General features: G+C 46.8%; 1 protein-coding gene across 1 annotated transcript in view; it reads right to left on the minus strand.

The window, feature by feature from the left end:
- Positions 1-300: 300 nt before the first annotated feature.
- EXT1 (exostosin glycosyltransferase 1) overlaps positions 301-24,400 on the minus strand; it is a 331,833-nt gene continuing 307,733 nt past the window's right edge. Inside the window, exons 5-11 of the mRNA XM_029591929.1 lie at positions 16,250-16,382; positions 15,476-15,594; positions 14,595-14,690; positions 11,989-12,078; positions 7,284-7,444; positions 6,349-6,520; positions 301-2,396 (exon numbers count right to left, since the gene is read on the minus strand). Of these exons, the coding sequence (XP_029447789.1) occupies positions 2,211-2,396; positions 6,349-6,520; positions 7,284-7,444; positions 11,989-12,078; positions 14,595-14,690; positions 15,476-15,594; positions 16,250-16,382 (957 nt within the window). The 3' untranslated portion in view covers positions 301-2,210. The remainder of the gene's footprint in view (positions 2,397-6,348; positions 6,521-7,283; positions 7,445-11,988; positions 12,079-14,594; positions 14,691-15,475; positions 15,595-16,249; positions 16,383-24,400) is intronic.

A 24,400-nucleotide genomic window follows, 5' to 3' on the forward strand; every position in this document is an offset into this window, starting at 1 on the left:
GGCTTCTTCTAGGTTTAGAGGGTGAGCCCTCGCATGATAGGGAAATACCTGTAGTATCTGAATGTAATCCACTTTGAACTGTCACATAATGAAAAAACATTTTGTTCGTTTGTAAAAAATTAGCTTAATACATTAACATTTCTAAAATTAAAAAAGCAAACTTGAAAGTAGAGGATGGGCATACCAATTTGATTAGTGTTTTCCAGTTAAAAAAAGTAATGACACTAATACAATTTATCTCAATGATGAGACCTCTCCTACCCTTAACTTTCCTGCAGTCACCTTGTACTTTACAAATCCTACCCATTGCTGTCTTTCCAGAATCTCTGCTGAAAAGTTAGCTTTTAGTGGTCTTTTTTTTTTTTTAAGTTTTGAAAATGGGAGATTATAATTGTTCTCCTAAATTTATTTTCTAAGAATTTATCAGAAAAAGTTCAATGGCTACTAGTTTAATGGCTACAGAATAGTTTTCGAGCTTATTGTGTACTAAGGACTAAGAAATATTGTCCTTGAATCACAGCAAACCTCATGATATTAGGAAGGAGACTGGGTTTCGACCAGGCTGGTGGCTCAGCAGCAGAGCTACGCACTGCAACACGGAGGGACTTGGATTTGATTCGTGCCTCAGGTCATCTGCTTCCCGGATTGGCCAGGGCTAGCTCAGATGCGGAGGTAACATTCATAGCCCCTTGGAGAGAGGGAGTCGTAGTCATTATGCAACACAGTCGTCAAGCACATGCAACAGAATTTAGGGCCCGACTGTAGGATTCTGAAGGGCCCCTGGTGCTTGACCCGCAGCTGTGAGCTGTCACTGCAGTGGCTGAACCAAAGTAAATTGGAGAGGATATAAAAGAGGAAAAAATCCCCAGCCAGTGGCAAATGAAGTTTCATGGCTTCAATCCTAGCCCCCGTTCCGACTCAGCTGGAAGCCCAAATGAGTAGGAGGAAACTGCCAAGAAAGGAGACTGGGTCAGTCATTATATCTACTCGGCAGGATTCAATTGCCCTTTGTGAGTACATTCATCCCTTGGATCTTTCTCCTACTTGCATGGTGATATTTAGTTAGCTTTATTTCTTGTGCAAAAACCCAAATGTTTCTATTCAGCAATGTTCCCTTAACGTTTAGCCTTAGCTTTGTTTTCCTTCGCTTTCTAATGTTCCTTTTTATGTCAGAGAGGCTGATTTATACCTTTCATGCATCTCCTGCATAAAGGAGATTTCCAGGTGTGAAATGGCAGACTTAGCAGAAGTCTGGCTGATGTGCTCTCTAAGCAGGTGATCTGTGCTAGCATGAATGACATAACTTGACCCTGAGGTTCTTCTACAAGCTTAAGGAGCAAGGCATCTCACAGCCTGACAGTAAATACTTCACTAAGCTATTCTGCTCAGGGAATTCAAGGTTTTGCCAGTTCTGTACAGAAAACATTGTATTCTGATAATGAGCTGAACACGCAACTTGGAAAGCACTTACAAATTTTATATAATGGGTGTATACACGTTCCCGACATTGCCAACCCTTTCTTTGACGCACAGGAGAGGATGTGCTATGTCGAGAAACCAGGAAGCTTTTGTTAATTCGAACTCACCACCACTCAGTCTAATTTGAATGGGGGGCATAAAAATGCAAAAATATAAATAAAAAATGCAAGAAATGAACGAGATGAGCAGTGGAAAAAAGAAAACCAAACTAATTTAGCAAAAAGTGCGACTCGTCCCTTAACTTTTGTCTACCTTGTGATTTTATTTTAAGCTTTGCAAGGGTAAAACCAAGCAGTGATGATAAAAAAATAACCATAACCAGGATTTGGAATCTTCAGTAGAAGACAACTTGCATCTTTGAAACATTCACGACCAACACAAAGTAGATTAAAGAAAGAACTCTGTTTTTAATAGTTTTTTGATCATTAAAAAAGTTTAAACCTGCATAGCAATCATTTCAAAAATAATTATTTAATGTTCCATAATTAAACTGTACGCAGCCTACTCTTGAGGCAATGGAGCCTGTGAGCTTGGGGAGTTGTATATTATTTTTTTGTTTGTTCGTGGAGCAGTCCAGTGCAATCAAATGAATTCTAGAAGTCAAATGCCGGGATTCCATTTGCCATTGCTCCCTTCTCCTGGGCGTGATTTGCATTTGCCTTCTATTGTCGAGCTCGGCTTCGTGTGCCCGCACTAGGCAGAGAACAGCTCAGTCACTTGGGCAGGATTTCTCACAGCCGTTCAATGTCCCGGTATTTCTTCCGGAGGATGGAGACCTGATCTTTGAAGAGGACAGGGTCAAGCCTCATCTGAGAATGGATCAGCGGCATGTAGCCAAACCAGCTGGCAAACGTGTTCATGCAGGTCTGTCTCTGGGCAAAGTGGTCTGGGTCAGCCCAACGGGAAGCCCTGGAAGTCTGGAGGAGCAAAGTGGTGGGGGGGGGGAGAGAAAAGCAACAAACTCAGGTGTCAAATCTTCCATTATAATATCTGGATATCAAGCAGAAAACGAAAATGGGCAGTTCCATCATGTTTTTAACTTGAGCCGGTCTAGACACCAGAGCATTTTTTTCTTTATAAAATATCTAGATTGCATGTAGTCATCCTAGCATTTATATATTCTTTTGGATAACACAACTTTGGGATAGGCAATTTCTGTTTTGTTTTCTTTTGAATGCAAGAGAGTGGTCAGACTACATTCAAAACCAGCTGGGGCTTTCTTTATAAAATGAATAGCACCGAGGGATCTCTGTGACTGGCCAACAGCACCTTTCCCACATGTAAAGGCTAAAATCTATATAGTTAAGCACTAGGCTTGATCCTCTCACTACTCCCGAGGTCTAAATATAAAGGACTGGAAAAATATTATTGGCCATAGCAACTACCAATCCGAATCCCCTAAGTTCCATCACTGAATTCCCCAATTTATTCCACGACCGCCTTCAAAAGCAATCTGCCCTTGGGGGGGAAAACACGAAGGCCCTTTTCAGAATGCATGAAACATTACTTTTTATCTCTGAGACTGCTTACGAGCCCAAGGATTATTCCTGTGTGATCCAATTGTTATGACAGCTTCTGGTGTCTGAGAGAGCAGGATGTGGGGCTTCTATCAAGCCCTCTTCTTGGGCAGCTTTTTTTTGCTTGATCACTGCGTGTCAAAACAAAGCCCCTCCCGACCGACCGTGCTGCCGTACCAGAGGACTTCACAACAGGCCACCAGAGGGAGGGGTGAACACCGCTTTATTCTGGCTTGCCTTTAGTCATGGATCACCACCATAAAACCAGTATCTGGGAGCCAACATGGTGGCTCAGGCCTCAGAGCTTCATGCCACAGCCTGAAGGATCCAGATTCGGTCTCACCTGGAGCACTGAGTCTAGTTTTGCAGTGCTGCATCTCCAGAGGGACATGGGGCAGGGAATTAAAATGGGGGCGGGGGAGCTGCTCAGGAAGATGAGGCTTAAGACCCTAAATATGTACGGCACGGAGCAGAGGAGGGGGGAGGGGCACACAATCCAGACATCTCAAGGATGTAAACAATGTACAAGGGGCAACTGTGTTTTTTTCAGTGGAAGAGAGGCTGTTGAACGCACGATTACATTACGAGGCTGGAGGAATTTAGATTCTGAAGTAAGGCAATGGTGACGGAAGCACGAAAATGCCTCCCAGTCGTGGCAGAATTGGTATGGGAAAATGTAAACAGGCATGGAAAAGCAATGATAAAGTCAGAGGCAAAATAGGGTTTTTGCAGCATTGCAGCAATAGGAAAGGGAATTGAGCAATTATCTGCTGTTAATTCTACATTTCATGAGACTCCAAATATTAGGAAATATTTCTTCACAGAAAGGGTGGTGGACACAGGGAACAGTCTCCCTGCTGAGGCTGTAGGGGGCCATAACTAAACCGGAATTCAAAAAAGCAGGGGGATAAACAGAGGGAATGACGATAAAGCTGGAGGGTAGGGAGACCTCAGTGGTACTGCCGCTGCCACTCTGCTCTGCGCTTCTATGGAAAACCTTTTACTGTGCAAGGGAGAGAGAGAGAGAGAGAGAATGCTGTGTAAGAGAATCTCCTGCAGCGTCAGGGTGCACAAAGCTCCTTCCCAGACAAGGCTTCTGCTGCTCACCAGACTGACAAAATCAAATACAGTGAAACCACTGCATGCGACTTATAAAGGGGATGCACCGATGCGCCAGAGCTTTGGAGTGCTGATGTTCTGACTACACGTTCAGGGTCAATTTTAAGTTTGGGGGCAAAAGATTAGCTTAAAAGAAAGAAAGAGTCTGAAAATCAGCTTGCATAATTTTGAAGCTGCACATCTTTCGCCCCCAAGGAATCTCCTGCAAGTAAAGGGCAACAGATCGGCTTTATGTTGGATTCACTTAATGCCATTTAGTAACCAGTTTTTGAGAGCCACGCTCCCTTCCTCTGATCAGGGCAGATTGAGCAAAAGTGGATTAAAGCTGGTCCAGTACAATGTTTCACTTGTTTGCTTTTTCTTTCCATTATGTCCAAGGAGACTAAGACGGCAATCACACTGCCTTACCCAGGCGGAGCAAAAATGTCAAGAGAAAAGACCACTGTGTAGAAAGCAGTGGGGGAGTGGGGGGGGGGGGGGGGGGGGGGCTTTTCCTCCGAAAATGCAAAATATCAGGATCTAGGTAAAAGCTGCATAGTACCCTTTGCACGAATTTTGTTTCCTGATTTTAGGTGCTGATAGGAATGAAATCCTCGGGGAGAAGACGCGCAGTTTCAAAACTCTGCATGCAAGCTGACTTGCGGGCTTTTTGGTGCTTGGATTTTGCTGGGAGTTTCTCTCTGACCCTTACGAGTCAGTGGGACTCAGCAGGACCCTTCAGTCCTTTCCATCTGCACAGAAATAATCATTACAGACGACTCAAAGCCTACTGGTTGGCATCAGTTACATAAGGAGAGGTATTAAAAAGGAGGGATCCTGTGCCCTGGTACAAGCCGCTGGTGAGACTCCCAGGTGAAGTACTGTGTTCAGGGCAAGAGGTCACACATTCGTCAGGAGAGCACAGAGGAGGGCAAGCAAAACCGTGCAGGATCTACGATGCAAACCGTACACAGAAACTCTCAAAGGACTGAAAATCAACTCTCTAGAAGCAAGAAAGGAAAGGGGAGCAATACCAGAGAAACCTTCACAGAGCTGGAAGGTTTCCATAAGGTAAAAGTAGAAGGCATGGTCCTTAGAAAAAATAAACCCAAGGACATGGGGTCATTTTGGGAAGGAGGAAGGCTGCGCTGTGAGTTCCCAGCCTTTATAGAGTCACTGTCAGAAGAGATTTTTAAGGCTGCAAGAACACCCAAATTCTAGCCAGACTAGATAAGAAACTCCCTCCTCTCTATAAAAATGACTGGATGGAATCGTGACGGTAGTTTTCACCATGCAAGCTCATAAGATATTGTGGTCCCAGAGGACATTCAGGGTAAGCTTCATCCACCCTCAACGTTAGTTTGTGCCAGCATGGCTGGAAGAGGAGGAAAAGGGAAATCTTGGGGATTGTACTGTACTGAGAGGGCAGTGGAAGCCTGGAGTTACTTCCAAGCAGAGGCAGTAAGAACTAAGAGCGTTAGAGAATTCAGCTGTGCTTAGGGCAAATACGGAGGGGGTGATGAGGGAAAAGATAGGAGATCGCATAAGGTCTGAGGTAATAAACGGGCCGATACAGTACAGTGCGCTCCGACGGAGCGCACTGTTAACCCTCTATTGGACGCGCGTTATCGACGCGCTAGCGTTACCCCTCATTCAGTAAGAGGCCAAAAACGCGTGTCCAACCCCCGAACCTAATAGCACCCACAACATGCAAATGCAAAAGAAGGTGCTAGGGACACTAGCGCTAGGGACGCGCTAGTGTCCCTAGCGCCTCCTTTTGCCTGTTTTTACCGCCGGGCCTAATTTGCAGTGAATCGCGCGCACAGGAGAGTGGCCTGTGCGTGTGCCGGGACCCGCGGACTTTACTGTATCGGCCCGAAAGTAAGTTGGGACGACTGGGCTTATTAAGAGGGCTTTCTCTGCCGATAACTACTATATTACCACACACCTATGAGCCTGATGTACTAAAGGACTTTCTCTGCTTTACGTCCATGGGGAAAAATACTGAGTACATCTGGCCCTATATCCGCTGCTGCACCACAGCAGCTCTGCCCGTGTAACCTAGCCCTGGAAATGCTGGCTTCAAAGAGCAATATTGCATTTGTTTTAAACCACTTGCATAACTACTTTGTTCCTGCTGCTGCTTATTCTATTCCATTTTAAAATATTTGCTATGCACTGGATATCTTGTGTGCACCACTAGGTACCTGGTAGACACACTTTTTCAGGATGGAACAAGTCCTTTCACACCCACCTGTCCCATCATGGTCTCCTTGTACTGTTTCTTTTGCGTCACTTTGATCGGAGGCAACTTTGTCACGGCCGACACCAAGAAATTCATAAGAATATCCTCACAGTTGGCTAGTTGGTCCACCATGTTCTTCAGACTAGCAGGCAGGTAATGCGTGTACAGGTAGTGATAATATCTGGGGGAGGGGGAGAGAGAGAGGAGGAATCCAAAAAGCAGGAGATAGATAAATACAGGCCCAAAAAGGAGGCATACATCCTATTCTTAATTATCTGGGCTAATGCCAGCAGGGATTTCTCTGCTGCTCTCCACTGCCAGCTGTGCTGATGTGTTTCGTGTTCCAAGGGAGCCATTATACAAGCAGCGTTATTCACTGGCGCTAGTGCACAGCAACTTCAGAGAATCAAAAATTGCTCTGTTCTTTTTTTTTTTCTTTTGAACTGGCAATTTCCTCCTGCTCCTTTTGGATTTACAGCTCAACCGGAACCAGGGCTGGGATCCGGCACCATGAGCCTGCTATCCGGGGGGGATTTTTAAGGAGGTGCAGCTCGGTGCAGGGAGAGGCTGGGCCGAGTTGAGAGGGGATACAAAATAAAATCCCTGGGTAGTCATCTAGCGCCCCCCAGAGAGAGAGGACAGTTTTGACTCGGCTGGAAACTCAAGAGGGGGAACCTGCCAGGCCAAGAGAAAAATCACTCAACATGGATGCAGCCATCTTTGAAATGCGCTCTCACTTCACACAGTCCCATCCTTTTAATCTAAGTCCCATCCTTTTAATCTAGCGCACTGTACTAAATGTTCCTCTTTTGTTCTGGGGACAATGAAATCCTTCCGGAAGCATCAGCCTGAATGTTCTTTGCTTTGCTGACATCAGGCGACGTACGTGGTGGGTGTAAGGTTCTCCCTGTACATCCCCCCCCCGCCGGCAGGAAGTCTCTTACTTGTGGTAAATAGCAGCTCCAGTTAGTACCATGGAATAGTCGTTAGTCCACTTGGATGTGTAGCCCCACCTCTCCTTTGTGCTATCCCAAAAATGACTGCGAGCAGGGTAGCCCACAATCCGCTCCGGAAAGCTCTGCCACACAGTAAAGACGAAATCCACCTGCAGATAAGACATGAATAAAAATAAGCAAACGGGAAAAAAAAAATATCAACACATTAGCTGTAAACCAATTCATAGCCTGAGAGCCTGGAAATGTTACCAAACATTAAAACTGCCTATTAAATGAGCTGCTTGACATTTTGCCTCCTAATTAGGCACCTCTTAATGCAGCCATGAATGAACATTTACAGACATGTATTCCGTACATCAAACTTCTCCAGCCAGTCCATATTCAGTAAGCTGGTAAGCAGACTAGTTATCCGGATAACTTGTGATGCACATTCAACGGGGCAAGTTTTTCCTGAATACACCTGGTTACATTTATCCGGGTAAATTCACTTGGATTACTTTAAACCTAATCGGCTGTATTTGAAGACGACCAGTTATGTTTAAAGTTATCTGGGCATATGTATCTGGATAACTAATCTTAACTGGTTATAGTCAAAATATAACTGCTTAAATATATATAAAACAAAACCTTCCAGGTCTGCAGGCCTGACAACTCTCCCAAAAGAATTACAATAAGTATTGGGCCATAGAGGCCCAAAGCACCTCTCCACCCACCCTGCAGACTCTGGGCACATTTCTAATCCTCACCTGCAACCCCTACTCCAATCCTCCTCACCCCACCTGACGGCCCCCAAACCCACCAAGGCCACTGGCAGCACGGTACATTCATTTCCCTCCCGGCAGCGTTGCTGTAATGCAATATTCCGACAACACTACTGGACCTTGCTGGGAGCGACAGAAAAGTACTGTGCTCCCAGCAGCTTTGGGGGTTCTGGATGAGGTAGGAGGGTTGGCGTAGGCGTTGCATGTGGGTGGGTGGGTGGAGAGGGTGAGGTGGGAGCCTGAAGCCTGCATAACATTTTATCCAAGTATATTCAGCGGGAGACTTGTGCATGCAAAGTGCCACCGAATATCTGGGAAAAGTAACACGCCCAACTATCCCCAGATAAACCAGACTTTTACCGGCTCTCTGAACATGGACCTCTAAATATCGGCAATAAAGCAGCCATATCAAGTGAAAGGTTAACTGCTGCTAAGGTAATTACACATATTCTGGAAGCGCGTGATTTTCGGTCAGAGGGTTCCCACAGTTTGCATTCAAGGAGGATCCGTCATGGCTCATGGCAAGGTTAGATGAACTGCGTTATCTCGACATGCTGATGAATACGCACGCTGGTTCACCGAACTGCCCAAAAAGGGGGCGTTATTGACAACCGTGGCTTAAACTAATGCTGCTCCTTCTTTACTCGCGCACCTGGATTTTGGTGGGTTCGCCTGTGCTTCCTTCTCGATGCTCATGGGATGGAACGGGGCAGGCACAGACTATGCTGCCCAGTAAGAGACGCCAGCCTTGGAAATGCAACAAGCCTCAGTCCACTTCTATGAGAATAAGTAACAGGGATCCGGAGGCTATGATGATTTTTAATTTTATTTTGTCCTATATAGGCTTCATTTCGCTCATGGGCAATGAGGCAACCCAGGTATCCACCTGGGTTGCCTCAACAGTGAACAAGTGTAGCTGTTTTGTGTGTGTGGGGAGGGAAGGGAAGCGCCAATTAGGAGATTATTAATTCAGTCCCTTCCAAACTGCAAATCAGATTGAGTGGAGACACTAATGTTCCTGGTAGCACTGCCAACTGCCACGAAACAGCACATGCCATGACCTGTTACAAAGCTAGCTAGGGGGAAGGTCATATATCCACTGACAGTGGGGAAGAGTGAACGCCCCTAAATGTGTGCTAATATGTGGTGTCAGTGACACTGCTATTCACATATAAAAGTTCATGGAATCTAAAGTCAATGAAAGGAAGGAGACATGGACTGGCAGTGCCATTCTCCCTATGCCTCAGAATCTCTGGATCTCCTTAGCTGGTACCAGTTCTGTTCCTGCTTTTCTTGAGGGATGATCATGCAATCAGATGGCATGACTGCTGCACGGCCATCACCACAGACGATACTGCATCTAAGTTTCTGAAATGTCAGACTTATGGAGATCAGTGTGATCTTGGGTGCATAGGTGGTTTCCAAACACAGAAATGAAATGACGGCAGAAGAAGACCAAACGGCCCATCCAGTCCTGAGTATGGTGGGTGAGCCTGAGGTGGTGGTGGCAGTCAGTGACTGGAGAGGTGGGGGAGAGATGGCAGTCAGTGACTGGAGAGGTAATGGGAGAAATGGCAGTCAGTGACTGGAGAGGTGAGGAGAGAGATGGCAGTCAGTGACTGGAGAGGTGGGGGAGAGATGGCAGTCAGTGACTGGAGAGGTGGGGGAGAGATGGCAGTCAGTGACTGGAGAGGTGAGGTGGGGGACAGATGGTAGTCAGTGACGGGAGAGGTGGGAGAGAGATGGCAGTCAGTGACTGGAGAGGTGGGAGAGAGATGGCAGTCAGTGACTGGAGAGGTGGGGGAGAGATGGCAGTCAGTGACTGGAGAGGTGGGGGAGAGGTACTTTCTATGCACACTGCGCACATTGGCAGGAGTGTCCTTTTGATAACGAGTATGCGGTCAGGCATGTACTCTTACCTGAGAGACTTCAAGCTCTGCGGTAGGCTCATTACTGATCTCTAAGTAATGTCCAGTAATTTGCAAATTCCTTTCTTCATTTCGTCAAATTGGGATGGTCCATCAAACAGCCAAACTATTTTCTACCCCTTTTTTAAAAATGTACCCCTGAGCTGCTGCAGCAGACAGGGGGCCTTTTATTAGGGCAGTACACATCACTGTACAACACACAGAAGACATCCTTATCTTCCCACTCCACTTTCTCTGTGCAGTAACTATTAAAAAGATTTTTCTCTTTTGAACTCCCCAAACAAAAGGGGAAGTTCGAACTCAGCCTACCCATTGAGCCTGGTTTCACATCACGGCTTTTCACACAGCAGCTGAGAAGTGAAGAACATTCACGCTGTGTTTGGGGCAGTGGAAACTCTGCCCCTGCGCCAGGATGGAGAGAGCATTCCTGAAACCTTATTAGTGAAATGAAAACACGGGGGAAGCGGATTCCTCTGAATGGACTGCAAGCAAGCTAAACCCATTCACAACCTTGACTACTGCCTGCGGCTACGCATGCAAATCAAGGCGCTAATTAATGGGCAGTAAAGCCACATGCCCTAGCAATGGCAGGGGGCTGTACTAACACTGTCAAAAATTCAACAATTAAGACAGGCACAGCTGAAATATTTTACATGTGTTGCTTAATAAGTTGGAAATAAATGTCCCATCTTTCAGGAGTGCTAGGTACATAAAGGATTCGGGGATTGGACCTATAGGCCCCTGGCCCCTGCTCCCCTCTTCCCCCACCCGCTCACACACAATCCACTCTTGCATTTTTTTCTCCTCTCCTCCTAAAATTTGTCCATTTAATAAAACAGATAACAAATCAAATTATTTAAAGTGGCAGCAGTGATCAGGCAGTCTGCAAGGAGTCCAGGGAAAAATCTGTGATTAATCTGCTCTCAGAATAGGGAAGTCCCTGTCACTTAACCTCACATTTTCTTACTGCAAAATACGAAGACCCAAAGCAAGCTCTCAAGGCTGGAGGCCTTATTCAGCTAAAGCTGAATAAACCAATTACAAAATCCATCAGTTTCCTCCTCGTACACTGCCTCTGTATCAGAGACGTATCCTGGTTCTGATACTTTGACCTGCGTCTCAGGAAGTTTTACCAGGATTAGTTTAGTAATATTCTCTTTCCAGCAAATTCCATGCCGGGCTCCATCGGATGACGTCACCCATGCGGGAGGACTGCCATCCTGCTTGACCTCAGAGAAACTGCTTTCCGACTTTTACTGTCTCTGGTCTCTGTTTTCTCGCTCTCTGGACTTGCTTGTGTTTCTTTTTCATGTTCTCTCTCTCTCTCTCTCTCTCTTTGGTGTCCTCCTTCCTTTTCTATTTTGGATTGGTCTCTTTTTCCTTCAGTGATGTGTTTTTCATTACTTTTCTCTCCCCTCTCTTTCTACCCCCCCTTCTCCAGCTTTCTCCTGTCCCCTCCACCTTTCCTCTCTCTTCCTCTAACTTTCTGCTCTGCACTCTTCTCTTTCCTCTCTCCCTTTCAGCTCTGTTCTCCGCTCCCCCCCCCCTCATCCCTCCAGTGATGTGTAAAACCACATTTGGCCTGGATCTTACTTCTCTGGCTTTCCTTTTTAGGTGTCTATGAAAAGAAGAACACAATATCCATTTCTCTTCACCATGAGCGGTGCCCGTCGCCGCTGCCTGCCAGCCCCTATTAGCAGAGAACCCAAGCATGTCTGGCAGATACTCAGAGCTCTGCAGCGAGGGCACGGGGGAGATGAGCAGAGGTCGGGCAGGGTCCGTGGTGACAGCGTATGGTGGTGCAACTGGGCAGATGGGGGAAGGACAAGAGGTTATTATATGCCCAGTTAGTATGCCAACGCTGACACGTTCCCGTTCTGGGTTCAGCGCTTCACCTCACGAATGCCCTCCGCACACACTTTTGCATGGCACTTCAACTTTTGTAAACCACGATGTCTCCTGCAACATAGAAAGCACTGGAGTGGGCGGCCCAGAGTCTCTTACCTCTGTGGTCGAGAGCACGGTGTCTTCGTCGAGACTGAGCACTGCATCCGTGTGGATGTTGTCGTACGGGATGAAGCGGCTGCTCATGACCTAAAGGGTTAAAAGAGAAGCTTGCTTGAGAATTCTGCTACCATGGGGACCCAGCTTTGCCTGCTGCCAATCTTATACAGCCGGGTCCCTGCATCTCATCCCAGGACAAGGGATAGCCCTTCTCGGGCCCAGCTGACAGGCTGTCACCAAGAATGCACCTCCAGCAGCAGCTCCGTCCTCTCCATACACCCTCTAGGCCCCTCCCTCCTCCTTCAGATGAGATGCAGGCCAACCTCTTGTGCCCTGGGATGGGGAACCTGCCTTCCCCGGCCCTTCAGTGTCAAGGGCACAGCGGGTGGGCGACATCAAATCCAAAACAAGCGTGCAATATTCAAAAGGTATGAAAAGTGCACATTCAGTCCTGATGTTCTGCCAGCAGGTCTGACTTGAGAGAGCCAGGAAGGCCTGCTGGTGGCCCTCGCAGGACTTCTGGGGCCTCCTCCTAAACGTGCTGCAAGCTGGCCACCACCTGCAGGGAGAGAAATCGGCAGCGGGCGGGGTAAAGGAGGTCATGGGTCAGAAGCAGGTCTGCTGCCGAAAAGGTACTGCCCCCTCTCCCTTCCTACCCTAAAGGACTGCACGCTTAAAGTGCAACTCTCCTCTCTATTGAGTGCTAAGGGTTTTTTTTTTTCTCCATTTTCCATTCCGTTCCCTGCTCTTCTCAATAAGACTCAGAGCAGCTTACAACAATAGAATAAAATAAACAAACGTCAATATAAAACATATTATACACAATAGTAAAACATAAAATATACCCATAATCACAAAATTACAAAATAACTAAAATATAACCAGAATAGCCTCCCCATCCTATCTCTCTCACAGAAAGGTGACAGCACAAAACGACCCCTACCGAAAGCAAACACAAAAATTAAGAATTAAAATATAGCAAATGCTCACTATACCATACTCTCCCAAAAAGACTAATATATAAACTCAGCGTCCAAACCATAAACAAATCCTCTTAGCTGCACTGCCCAGGCATTTGCAGGCACCAAGCACTGGGGGGAAGAGAACCAAGCAGAAGCTGCTGTGTGGAGTGTCTCAGAGGATGGGAGGAGGGCTGGAGGGACAACTTCTTTCTGCGGTGGGGGAAGACGGAAGAGCCCATTTCAGTGGGGACAAGAAGGGGGGGCTCCCCCGAGGCTGTTTGGGGGAGCCTCGGGGGAGCCCCACAGGTGCTTCCAATCTGTTCATGTACACGAGACAGAGACCAAGGATTAGCGAGGGAGAAGGAGCAGGTTGGGTATGTGTGGGGGCTATACCCATGGAAATATGCAAATAAAGTGTGTGTGTGCATCTCTGTCTTTCTGCCTCTCTATGACTGCAACAGGATGGCTGAAGATGAGACCAAGGTTCGGCTGTGGAGGTGCCTGTGTCTAAGACACAGACAGTAAAAATTTAAAAAATCCCCTAAAGATATAAATTCAAGACACTTTAAAACAAGGAAACATGGACAAGGCATACTGAAGAAACAAATATCAACAAATAAAGAAGGAAAGCCATGCAGAAAAATGTGCATACATAAACATGGACATAAAAAAAAGATCTGAAGAAATTTATTCTTATGATTTTTAAGTGATTACACCTTTTATGGGCAATTTTTAAACAACCTGCGGGGCTCACTGATCTGCGGGTGGGGGAATGCGGATACTTTGTGCCAATTATTCAGCGTATAACTGCCAATTATTCAGCCTTATCCAAATTAGATATCCGGATAAGTCTGGGATAGCTATTTGGCTGTCCTACAGTTAGCGGGATAAATTTATCTGGGCAACTATAAAATAGCTGAGCGTGTTTGCCGCTGATTATTTCAACCAAGAAAGCTGGCCGGATGGTGACTGAATAGTTGCCTAATAAGGTCACTCCCTGACCCCCCGAGCTCCCAGTTACCAATTCAGTGTCCTGTCAAGAGGCCCGGCCACGAAGCGAGTCAAGGGCTATTTCCTTTTACACAGGACAAATGCAAAGTGGTTGAGAGGCAAGTTGCCCTGTCTATTTATGGAAACCTAACAGCTTCCAGCAACTTTGGAGGTCGTAGACCTGTGCATCTGTGTGGTTGTACAGCAGGCCCTAAGTGTGACATGACATGGAAGAGCAGTTCCTGAGGATGCCAAGCAGCAGGTGCTGCTTGGCATCCTCCGGAACTGCTCTTCCATGTAGCAGTTTCTCAAAGACAGTCTGTCTTTGAGAAACTCCTACAAAGCACCTGCGTGTGCACCGTGCCCTTGAAGTGGACGAAAGAAAATCAACGAAGTCTGGCTTCCACAACGGTCTCCTCTTTTTAAATGGGGAGGCCAGGGTAAAATAAAACAAATCCTGAGGGAAGCCCAGCTGGTCCGGCACAGCGTCAGCCTTTTTCTGAGTCAACAGATCAACACTGTAAGACCAGAAAGGGGAGGAGACCCCAGATTTGTTAAGAAGCTTGGGGGCATATTCTGCAGCGAAGCTGCTAAATAAATTAGACTTGTACTGATTAAACCCTGCCCGGCTCTAGGAGGTGCCCCGCCACTTACCTTGCTTTCTCCCTCGATGACGATGACAGGCACGGCAGTGGCAGGCCAGCGGTGTTTGGCTGGGAGCGGCTTATCGCAGTTCCACAACACTATAATCTGAAAAGAACACAACGTTTATAGGAATGTGCTTCTCCGCATTCTCTCTTGGACCCAGAAAGCGGTCGCCAACCCTGTCCTCGTGAACCCACAAGCCCGATGGGTTTTCTGGATGGCCATAAGGAATATGCATGAGATAAACTGGCATATGCTGGAGACCCAGCATATGGAAATAATTAGAAAGCAGTGGACAACTGGATGACATCATTAACAATGTCATCCCAAGCTTCCCATTAGATTTTCCTTGGGCAATAACTGAAAGCAAATAAAAATAAGTTTTTTATTCCCCATTTTGCCACTTTTTATGCTCCCCCCCCCCCCATCTACAAGTAACTACAGGGTTTTTTTTCTTTTTTTTTACTGCTAGAGGGTTAAATGGACACCCGTGACGCCCCTGAGCAGACCATCTCTGTGAGGCTCTCAAATGTATCACCCTCTGTGGGCCCCAAGCTCTGCTGGGTCAGAGTACAGAGTCAGAGCCTCCTGTGGGGCACTGCTGCAGGGGGCCTAGCCGGAGAAAAAAAGACTTAGCTATCTTACAGCCGGACATAAGGGTGATACAAACTTCTCATTTTAGAAGCAACTCATTACCCAAAGGGCTGGAGTGCAACTGCGTGCCACCAGCTAAAAGTTAGGCTACCAAGAGTTTTGCTTGCGTCCAGTTTGGGATTTATTTTTTTTTTTTCCCCCTCTGCAGATGCTCCGGTGAGATTTTGGATCCTGCAGCGCTCTCTTGAAATGCTGGAAAGACAGGATCATGGGGCTTCTGCAACACCCCTGCTCACCTGTGAACAGTATTGAGACTTGGCCACAGCAACCAGCAGCTTTAGGACAGGCTGAGACTGGGACAACAAGGGCGTGACCCCATGGATCACTGCCGTAAACTTGGAGGGCGGTTTTACACCTGAAAGGAAAAAAAAAAAACACCAAAGCAAGTCCATCAAGCTTCCTAAATGTAATGTCGCTCCCATATAACTCTAGCCCAGCCACGGGTGTATTTTGTTCTTACATTTGTCATGTGTGCAGGGGGACATGAAATTTCAGGTCCAACTGCATTAGCCCCCCAAAAGCCCCCCCTCACCAGACATCTTCGCTCTGAAACACAACCTGAATTTTCTGCTACACATGAGAACAGGTAGCAAAACATCTTTCCTGCAGCTTGGTGGGGGGGTTCTTCCCATTTTCCTTCTGCTTATCTTGCTGGTGGGTGCGTTGATTTCTGGCACTCCCGTGTGGTACCAGAAAACGATCGAGGAGTTTTTCCCTCCCATCCCACTCCCGCAATAACATGGTCAACAAAACCCAACGTTTCCCAGGTATGCCCAGTTCCACCTCCCCACCCCCGCCTCTTCCCCAACCCTTGCACTCGCTCTTTCCTTACACCCCCCCCCCCTTGCCCTTGCTCTCTCTTCCCCCGCTCACGCGACTGAGTGCAAACGGACCACAGGAGGGTGGGAGGCAGCGCTTGTCTTCCGCTGCGGCATAATGGCTGCTAGCACATAGGCCGACAATCCAGTAAGGTGCCCCCCCCCCCCCCCAGGCGGGCAGGATTCACTTACCCAGATTGGCATAGTAGTAGGGGAAATCTCCCAGATATGAGGAGTACTGCGGCAGCACAAACAGTCCCCCGGGATGCTTGTTCCATATCAAGCTGTTGCGTGATATGTGCTTAAAAATTCTGTCCTGAATTATCTGGAAAGGAAAAGGAAAAGGAAAAGGGAAAATGGTAGGCAGGCACTTTCAGCATCTCTCCCCGGAAAGATCCTCTTTGATTAAGCCTCAAAGAGTTGAGGAAAGTTGCAATCCATATCCAGATTACTATACATGAACCTTTTAGGGCTCTCTCTTAAAGCAGCACTCTACGCTTCCCCAAAAACCGCTATTTTCCTGCAGTCATTTTTATTCCTTACATATAATTTTTTTTTTTTTTTTTGTCCATCATGCCCAAGGGCCTCGGGGCACCTTAGAAATTGCCCAGCAAATTGTTACCATGAAACGTATCGCAAAGTTGCTTGCTCCTATCTTTATTTATATTGCTGCAAGGAAATTGTATGTAAGAGCAAGAAGATAAAAGCAAGGCAAGCAGTAATGTCACAACTTGTTCTTCAAAAAGGCAATTACAAAAAAAATCATGAAATCCGAAAAGCATTCCCATCCGACTCTTTATGACAAAAAAGTACCGCGATCTGCCTTTCTGTTAAGGGTCCCCTGTTTCTTTGGATGGTGCGTGCAGACTGGGCTGGGATCAATCAGAACCGACCTCCGACGGACAAAGGCGCTTTCCAAAACGCAGCCCCTCCCACCCCACGCAAGAGGCACTGCAGATGGGAGATAACCACAAGTCTGGTTCAAGGGGAATTTCATTTCATTTCATACAAGTTGCATAGATTCTGAAAATAGCACAAAGTCGGGGAATGACATAAGCCAGTCATTTTCAGCAGTCAGGATTTTCAAAGCTGGCTAATGCGCACAAGTCCACAGTGAAAATGTGTGGGTGTCGCTGGAGTGCGGGTATACGTACACACAGAAATTACAGCTGTCTCCTGAGCAGGGGATATTTCCGTGCATACCTTCTCCATCCCTAAGTCCCCTCCCCCCGAATGTCTGCCACGACTGCAGGAAAAATGTGTGCATATTTGAGTGATGCGCTGGTCTTTCTCCGCAAAACCCTCACCCCCACCACCGCACGGATAATTTCCAAAAGCTGAAAGTAAACCAGGATTTATGTGCATACATTCTTTTGGAAATTACCCCCAAATGGTACGAATAAACAGAAAAGAAATATATTCAGACAATACCAAAACAGTACAAACACAAAAGACATCCAGAACTCCTATGTCAAAACAAGTAACATACATATTAAAGTTCACAATTCATTGCAAGTCTCAAACAATACAGAACAGCCACAGCCCAAATACAATCTTGATAAAAACCAGCAACCAATCCCCCATAGGTGCAACTACCAGACAGCAAGTTTGCTTACCTATAAACACAGTTCTCTGTAGATAGCAGGAGGATTTAGCCATGTCATGTGGGTGATCATATCTGATGGTGCCAACCGAGACCCAGCTCTCAAGAGCTCAGTAAAAACTTTAGCGAGCATGTGCGGGAGCTCCCATGCTGCCTTATGAGCCCTTCAGTCTGATCAGAGACTAATTTTTAGTGAGGCAGTAAACACTCCAGAGAGGCGGGCACAAATTACATATGGCTAATTCATCCTGTTACCTAAGGAGAACAATGTTTATAGATAAGCAAACTTGCTTTCTCCATCGACAAGCAGGCATGAATTAGCCACCCCTGAGCGGAGGTGTCTGTAGATATGCTGGGATGTAGCGAGAGACCCACCTCTGTAGGAGATATCAGAGATTTCACTGTATGTAACAAAAGATGAACTCCCACAAGATGGGCACCGAAATACAAGGATGAGGAACTATAGCCAGAATAACAGTACGTGCCTCAGTTATCTGATCTGCCTGTTTAACTAAGCCTTTCTGAAGGAATACAGCTTCTCTCCATAAATACTGACCTAAAAAACAGCCCAGGTGTGGATGTCAGGGCCAGGTCCCAGACGGGCAAATGAGCCCAAATCTGCCTGGAGACAAGAACAACCAAGTCAAAAGGCGAGCTTATCAGACAGGTCGGCTCACAGGGGAGCTCTGCGACAACTAGGGCAGCTCACTGGTCAAGAGGTTACAAGGCAGAGAGCATGCGCCCTGGCCAGGAGTTGCTATGCAGCAGAAGCGGTCATGTGCCAGAAGGGAGGTCCAGCTGTCTGAAATGAAAGAGAGACCTCTTTTTCATGCTCCTGTTTGAATATACATGAGCTCTTACATAAACATGTCCTGCCTGTTCAGGGAGGTGGCCGGTAGGAGAAAACCCATTAACACTGGAAGATGCGCCTGTGTCATCGTTTGCTGCTCTTCCTTACAGCCAAAGGACCAGCTTCAGCTACCCAAGGTCCCTGCCCATCAGAGAAGGTTCTGCTTCCTGCAGGGCAGCTGAGACGAACCTCTTAACTTGTGCTGCCATCCCAGAGGTGTCGTTCCCCCCCCCCCCCCCCCCATCCTGTGAGGTACAACATTTCTGCAAACCAGGCATCTATAATGGTGAGAAGTGATGTAATCTCCTAAAGTTATGGGGTAGTTAGTTAGCTACATTTATTCAAATACCCTATGCAAGTCTAAATGCAATGATGCAAAGTTTTAATCAGTATAAGCCTATGCTGTATTAAGGTCTGTAGAGGCACGAGTTGTCTGTCTTATTCTAACTGGTAAGCCTGAAATGACTGCAAAATAAAGGTCGAGTCTGAGCTAAGTAGTTGTCTTTCCTGGGCTACTTATATCACGGAGAAGGTAAATAGGTAGTAATCTTTATTAGAGCAGCCTCAGCCCAGAGACAAGAAAAGACGAGAGGGGAGGGGAGGGGAGGGGAGGGGAAAGCAGTCTATCCACAAACTGCAGAATACCTATTTTTTCCTACACCTCTAGAACTCCCGGATTCATCCATCATTGAAGGGATGCCCTCATCATGGGGGTAATGGAGATTTGCTGGGATAATGGCTGACCCCACTGGCTTCAGAGTCCCCAGGGAAGGCCCCATATATACAAACAAGTTAGAGGAACCACAGCCACCTTGTAGAGAAGCATGACCAAGACTCAGCTGTGTGAAAGTATAGACCTGTATAGACCCCATCAGCAATGTGGCTCTTTCGAAGGGGAGAATTTTTTTCCTGAAGTGAGTCTTTCCATGCTCCTATAAACTGAATTCCTGGAGACAGAACCAGGTTGAACTTGACAAAATGGACCAAGAAACACAGTGACTGGAGATGGCAAATAGTCTTTTCAAGAGATTCTAGAACTCCTGCTGGAGATGGGCTCATCACCAACTAATTGTCTAGGTAAAGGAATACCCAAACCCCTGACAATGAAGTTGTGCAGCCACCACCACAAGGCATTTTGTGAACACTCTCGGGGCATTTGACAGGCCAAAGGAGAGCACATTGTACTGGTAGTGCATGTCTTTCACCACAAACTAGAAATACACCTAATGAGCAGAGTGGATGGGGATGTGCGCAAATGTGTCCTTCAGATCCATTGCGCACATCCAATTCCTTGGTTGAATGAGAGAGAATATCATTGCAAGGGAAATCATCTTGAACTTCTCCCAAACCCACAGTTTGCTCTGCCTTTGTAGATCCAGGGTAGATCCAGGGTAGGCCTCAATCCCCTGACTTCTTGGGGATTAGGAAGTACTGAGAATAGAATCCTGGACCGCCTGTTGCGGAAGGAGTAACTTGTCAATGAGAAGAACTGAAGCAATAATCCCATTGGGTTGCAGAAGGGAAAAATAAGTGAAAGTAGCAGCCATTCTCCACAATCTTTTAGGACTGATGCTATTCCAGAAGCAAGGATAAGGCCTTTCCCCCATAGGAGGCAGGGCTTAAAGATGTCAAAAACTGGCTCCAGGCTTAGATTGTGACTGTTGCCAGCCTTTGGTTGATGTTTTTCCTTCTGTTATCCTCTAGCAGGCATCCACTGCTACGGAAGAGCGGGGCCCAATGACAGTGAAAAGAATGGAAGGGACGTCTTACTTTGTAAGAAAGTACTGGCAGTGAGTTGGAATTGGCTGGCTCCCACCTGCTGCTGATGACTGCACAGTGGATTGATGCTTCCTGCTCAGAGCCATTGTCTCGCCAAACAAACTGTCCCCTGTACAGGGCACATTAGCAAGGCGGTTGTGCACATTCCCCCAAAGGCCACATGCTTTCAACCATGCAAGCCATGCTCACATAGCAGTGGCTGAGGTCCTGGATGTGTTACTAAAGGTTTCATACAAAGAGCGAGTCAGATGTTTTTCACACTCCTCAATGACCTCCATTGCATGAGTGACAAATAACTTCTGGGTCTGAGAAATAACTTCTGTACCCATTTGTATAAATATTGTACTGTGTACAGCTGATGGGCTGTGATCCAAGTGCTCAGCATGCATCCCTGGAAGACCTTCTTCCCAAAAGCATCCAACATTTTTGGATCTTTTCCACGAGGCAAATTGGGCTGATCTCAAGTGTGCTTAGCCTGCTTCACCGCTTACTCTTCCACAACAGAGTAGTGTGGCAGCTGGATTCCCCAAATTCTAGGGAGGCCTGGACCCTGAACTTCAGATCTAACTTGTGGGCCATGAGAAGGCATGATGTTGACATTTGCTACGTTCTCATCTGCAGGTGCTGTTCAGCTTGGAGAAGAGACGGCTGAGGGGGGATATGATAGAGGTCTTTAAGATCATGAGAGGTCTTGAACGAGTAGATGTGAATCAGTTATTTACACTTTCAAATAATAGAAGGACTAGGGTGCATTCCATGAAGTTAGCAAGTAGCACATTTAAGACTAATCAGAGAAAATTCTTTTTCACTCAACGCACAATAAAGCTCTGGAATTTGTTGCCAGAGGATGTGGTTAGTGCAGTTAGTGTAGCTGGGTTCAAAAAAGGTTTGGAAAAGTTCTTGGAGGAGAAGCCCATTAACTGCTATTAATCAAGTTTACTTAGGGAATAGCCACTGCTATTAATTGCATCAGTAGCATGGGATCTTCTTGGTGTTTGGGTAATTGCCAGGTTCTTGTGGCCTGGTTTGGCCTCTGTTGGAAACAGGATGCTGGGCTTGATGGAACCTTGGTCTGACCCAGCATGGCAATTTCTTATGTTCTTATTGGCCGCAGAGTCCACTGAAAGCTTAAGAAACTGAAGGAGTCCATTCTAGGGTCTTTTTCCTTCTTGACATAGATAATAAGTGTCTTTGCCATATTATGCAGAAATAGGGATTAGCAAAGGTTCATTGGAGAAGGATGATGAGGCAAGTCCAGAAGACAGTCTGAAGGAATCCCCACAGAGTCTTCCTCCTCCTTCATCGACCACCAGGGGAATGTTGATCCAGGACCCTTACAAAGAGAAAGGTGACCGAAGAGGGGGATCTCTGCTGGTCTGAGAGGAAAAGTCTGGCAAGAAAGTTTGGGTAAGCCAAACCTCTCCATCACAATGCAATTCATGGAAAGAATCCTTTGAAGGGATCTGTGTGGTGAGAAATCATTCTCAATCTCAGAAGTTCTTGAGGGGACACATGCTCCTATAGGGGAGCTTTGAGCATCCCCAATTACTTGGAAAAGTTTCCTCTATCTTGGACAGGAGAGACTCAAACCTCCTGACTGCAAGGCTTAAACAGTTGGGTTTCCACTGGCTGAGGAAGTCTCTACACTGGAAGAAAAAAAGAGATCCTCTTCTGAGACCGAGATTGGCTCATCCTCAATAACAGTCAGTGAAAGGGCTGAGTACTCAGTGCTGTATCAGCTACCTCCGCTGGGGCTGCAGCAGTTCCGAGACACTCTGCATTATGCTTCTTGGGCTGTAGTTGCATATCCTCCTTCCATGCCAGCTCTAGAGTGAGACTCACCAGTCTCCATGCCAAAGTTCTCTGTTCCAATTAGACAGAAGTCACCTTACATAGATGCTCTGCTCCAGGTAGAACAGGTGGCTTGCAGCCAGGGTTATTTTTCGTACCATGAATGAAGACACCGGTGCCCATGGGGTTATTTGTTTTGGTGTCGAGGAGGGCTCTGCCTTGGTGGAGCCCTGCACCAAAGGAGCTGACTTCCTCTTAGAAACCAAGAGAGAAGGCTCAGGAGAGGATTCCTCAGGTCGCTTAGGTACGCTTCTCGGTGCCTCCACTGACAAAATGTTTTTATATTGCATTCAACCCTTAAACTGTGACGGATCCAAGAACCAGTGCTATGGGTGGGGGCACATTTCCAGGCTTGTGGAAATGGGAAGGAGAAGTCTGCCACCTTGATCTTTTATGATGAAAGTCCAATAATGCCTTGCTCCTGAATGAATAACAGCTCTATTGTGTCATAGTTTGCCTGCTATGCAGTCTCCCTATAACAAGGTTCCTCCTGCTGCGCAGTCTTTCTTCCACCAAGGGTCCTCAGTAAGCCTTGCTCACAACGCTGCCATTTACCTCCTCATTGGTCACACAACGCCTCAGCTTAAGCCTAGCCTGCTCAATCTCAGTGCCTCTTTATTGAGTCACCTCGGCTTTCTGACCTGGCCACTTATATCTTGCTATTATACCTTGCCTAGCATTGTGGCATCCAGGTCTGCCTTGCCTAGCCTTGTGGCCTCTGGGCCTTCTGCTTTGCCTTGCAGCTCCTCTTGGCCTCTTGCCTTGCTCTGGGTCCTTCCAAGCCTTCTGGCTTTGCTTTGCGGCCTCTCAGGCTTCCCTGTCTTACTTTAAGGCCTCCGGGTCTGCTAGCCAGCCTTATGCCCTGTTGGGCTTCCCTGTTTATTGATGCCTGTTTTGTCTAATCCAGTCCTTGTCTAAGCCCTGCCCTTGTCCAGTCTTTATTCTGTCTTGAACTGTACAGTCCAGTTCCTTGTTTGTTTTACAGTCCTTGCCCTTGTCCCTGTTTAGCCCTGTCAGATTCCAGACCTGCTTGCCCTCAGTAGCAGATTCCAGCTCTCACCCAGGCCTTGGTTCCAGCCTCCAGTCTGTGCTCTATATATAGCTTCCAGCCAGTGCCTGACTCCAGCTCCCAGCCTACACCATGATGTTTTGCCAGAGACAAGTCTTACTGTCCCCCAGAACCCAAGGGGGAGGGGGGCTGGTTAGGCTGAAGACCAGCCCTAGTCCAGCCCTGCACTGGTGCTAACTCCATCTCGCTGCCCTGTCACAGAATGAAGAGGCCAAACAACCTCCATAGGAGTGGGTGCAGGACTCCCTGCCAACCTGGTGAGTAAAAAAAAACCTTTTGTATCATTACTGATTTTTGTAACCGGTATCAATGTCGGATCCTATCACCATTCCTTGAACGTACTAAGTCTAGCTCTCCAAACCCTGCCTGGTGGAGATGTGTGGTGTGCCAGGTGGTGAATCCAGCATCTGTTAAGACTTGTCTAAGCTGGAATATACTCTGTATCTCTGACTGTAGCAAATGTTAGAGCAGTAACTCATCATTGTCTCTGAATTGTCTTGGGTATAATGCTTTCCACTCTGCCTAATAGGAATGCAAGAAATGCAGTTTTGCGAACTTCCATCCAAAGCAAACCTGCCTGGGTTGTGATTCCTTTAAAATGCCTCCCAAGCTGCAAATACTGAGGCCTGCCAGCATGTAACTTGCTGAGGAAGTTCCCAGACCAGATCCTTTGAAAATCACAGCTTCTCTGAAAACCACAACTAATACAGCCAGAATGTGCCAAAGTGATTATCTGTAGGGGCAAATCTTGCTCCAGCTGTAGCACAGAAAGCCATTCCTGACACAGCTCTGTACTGTTTGCCCTGGTTGTCAGACTTAGAACCCTCCAACCTTTCCTGAATGTGTTGATTGTCATGTGCTTAAGGAAGTGTAAAAAGTGTTTGCATGCAAACCCTCACTACATTGAGATCTATTTTAATTGTGGGGTTTTAAAAATGCCTTCTAAGCTACTAACACCAGTTTCTGCCTACTGAGAAAGTTCCCAGTTCAGCTCCCTTGAAACTCACAACACGCTCAGGCACAACTGAAACCACCCAAAAGGAGTTAAAATCAGTACCTGTGGCGGTAAAAGATGTAGCAGGATCTGGCACACTTTCTGGTTTTCTGCCTTTTGTGTCAGATGACCACACTTTTAAAGCCAGCTCCTGATATGCAAACCTCAGACTCTAACAGCAGAAGAGCTGCCTCTCT

This window comes from Rhinatrema bivittatum, chromosome 2 (assembly GCF_901001135.1).
Source record: "Rhinatrema bivittatum chromosome 2, aRhiBiv1.1, whole genome shotgun sequence".
Classification (NCBI taxonomy): Eukaryota; Metazoa; Chordata; class Amphibia; order Gymnophiona; family Rhinatrematidae; genus Rhinatrema; species Rhinatrema bivittatum.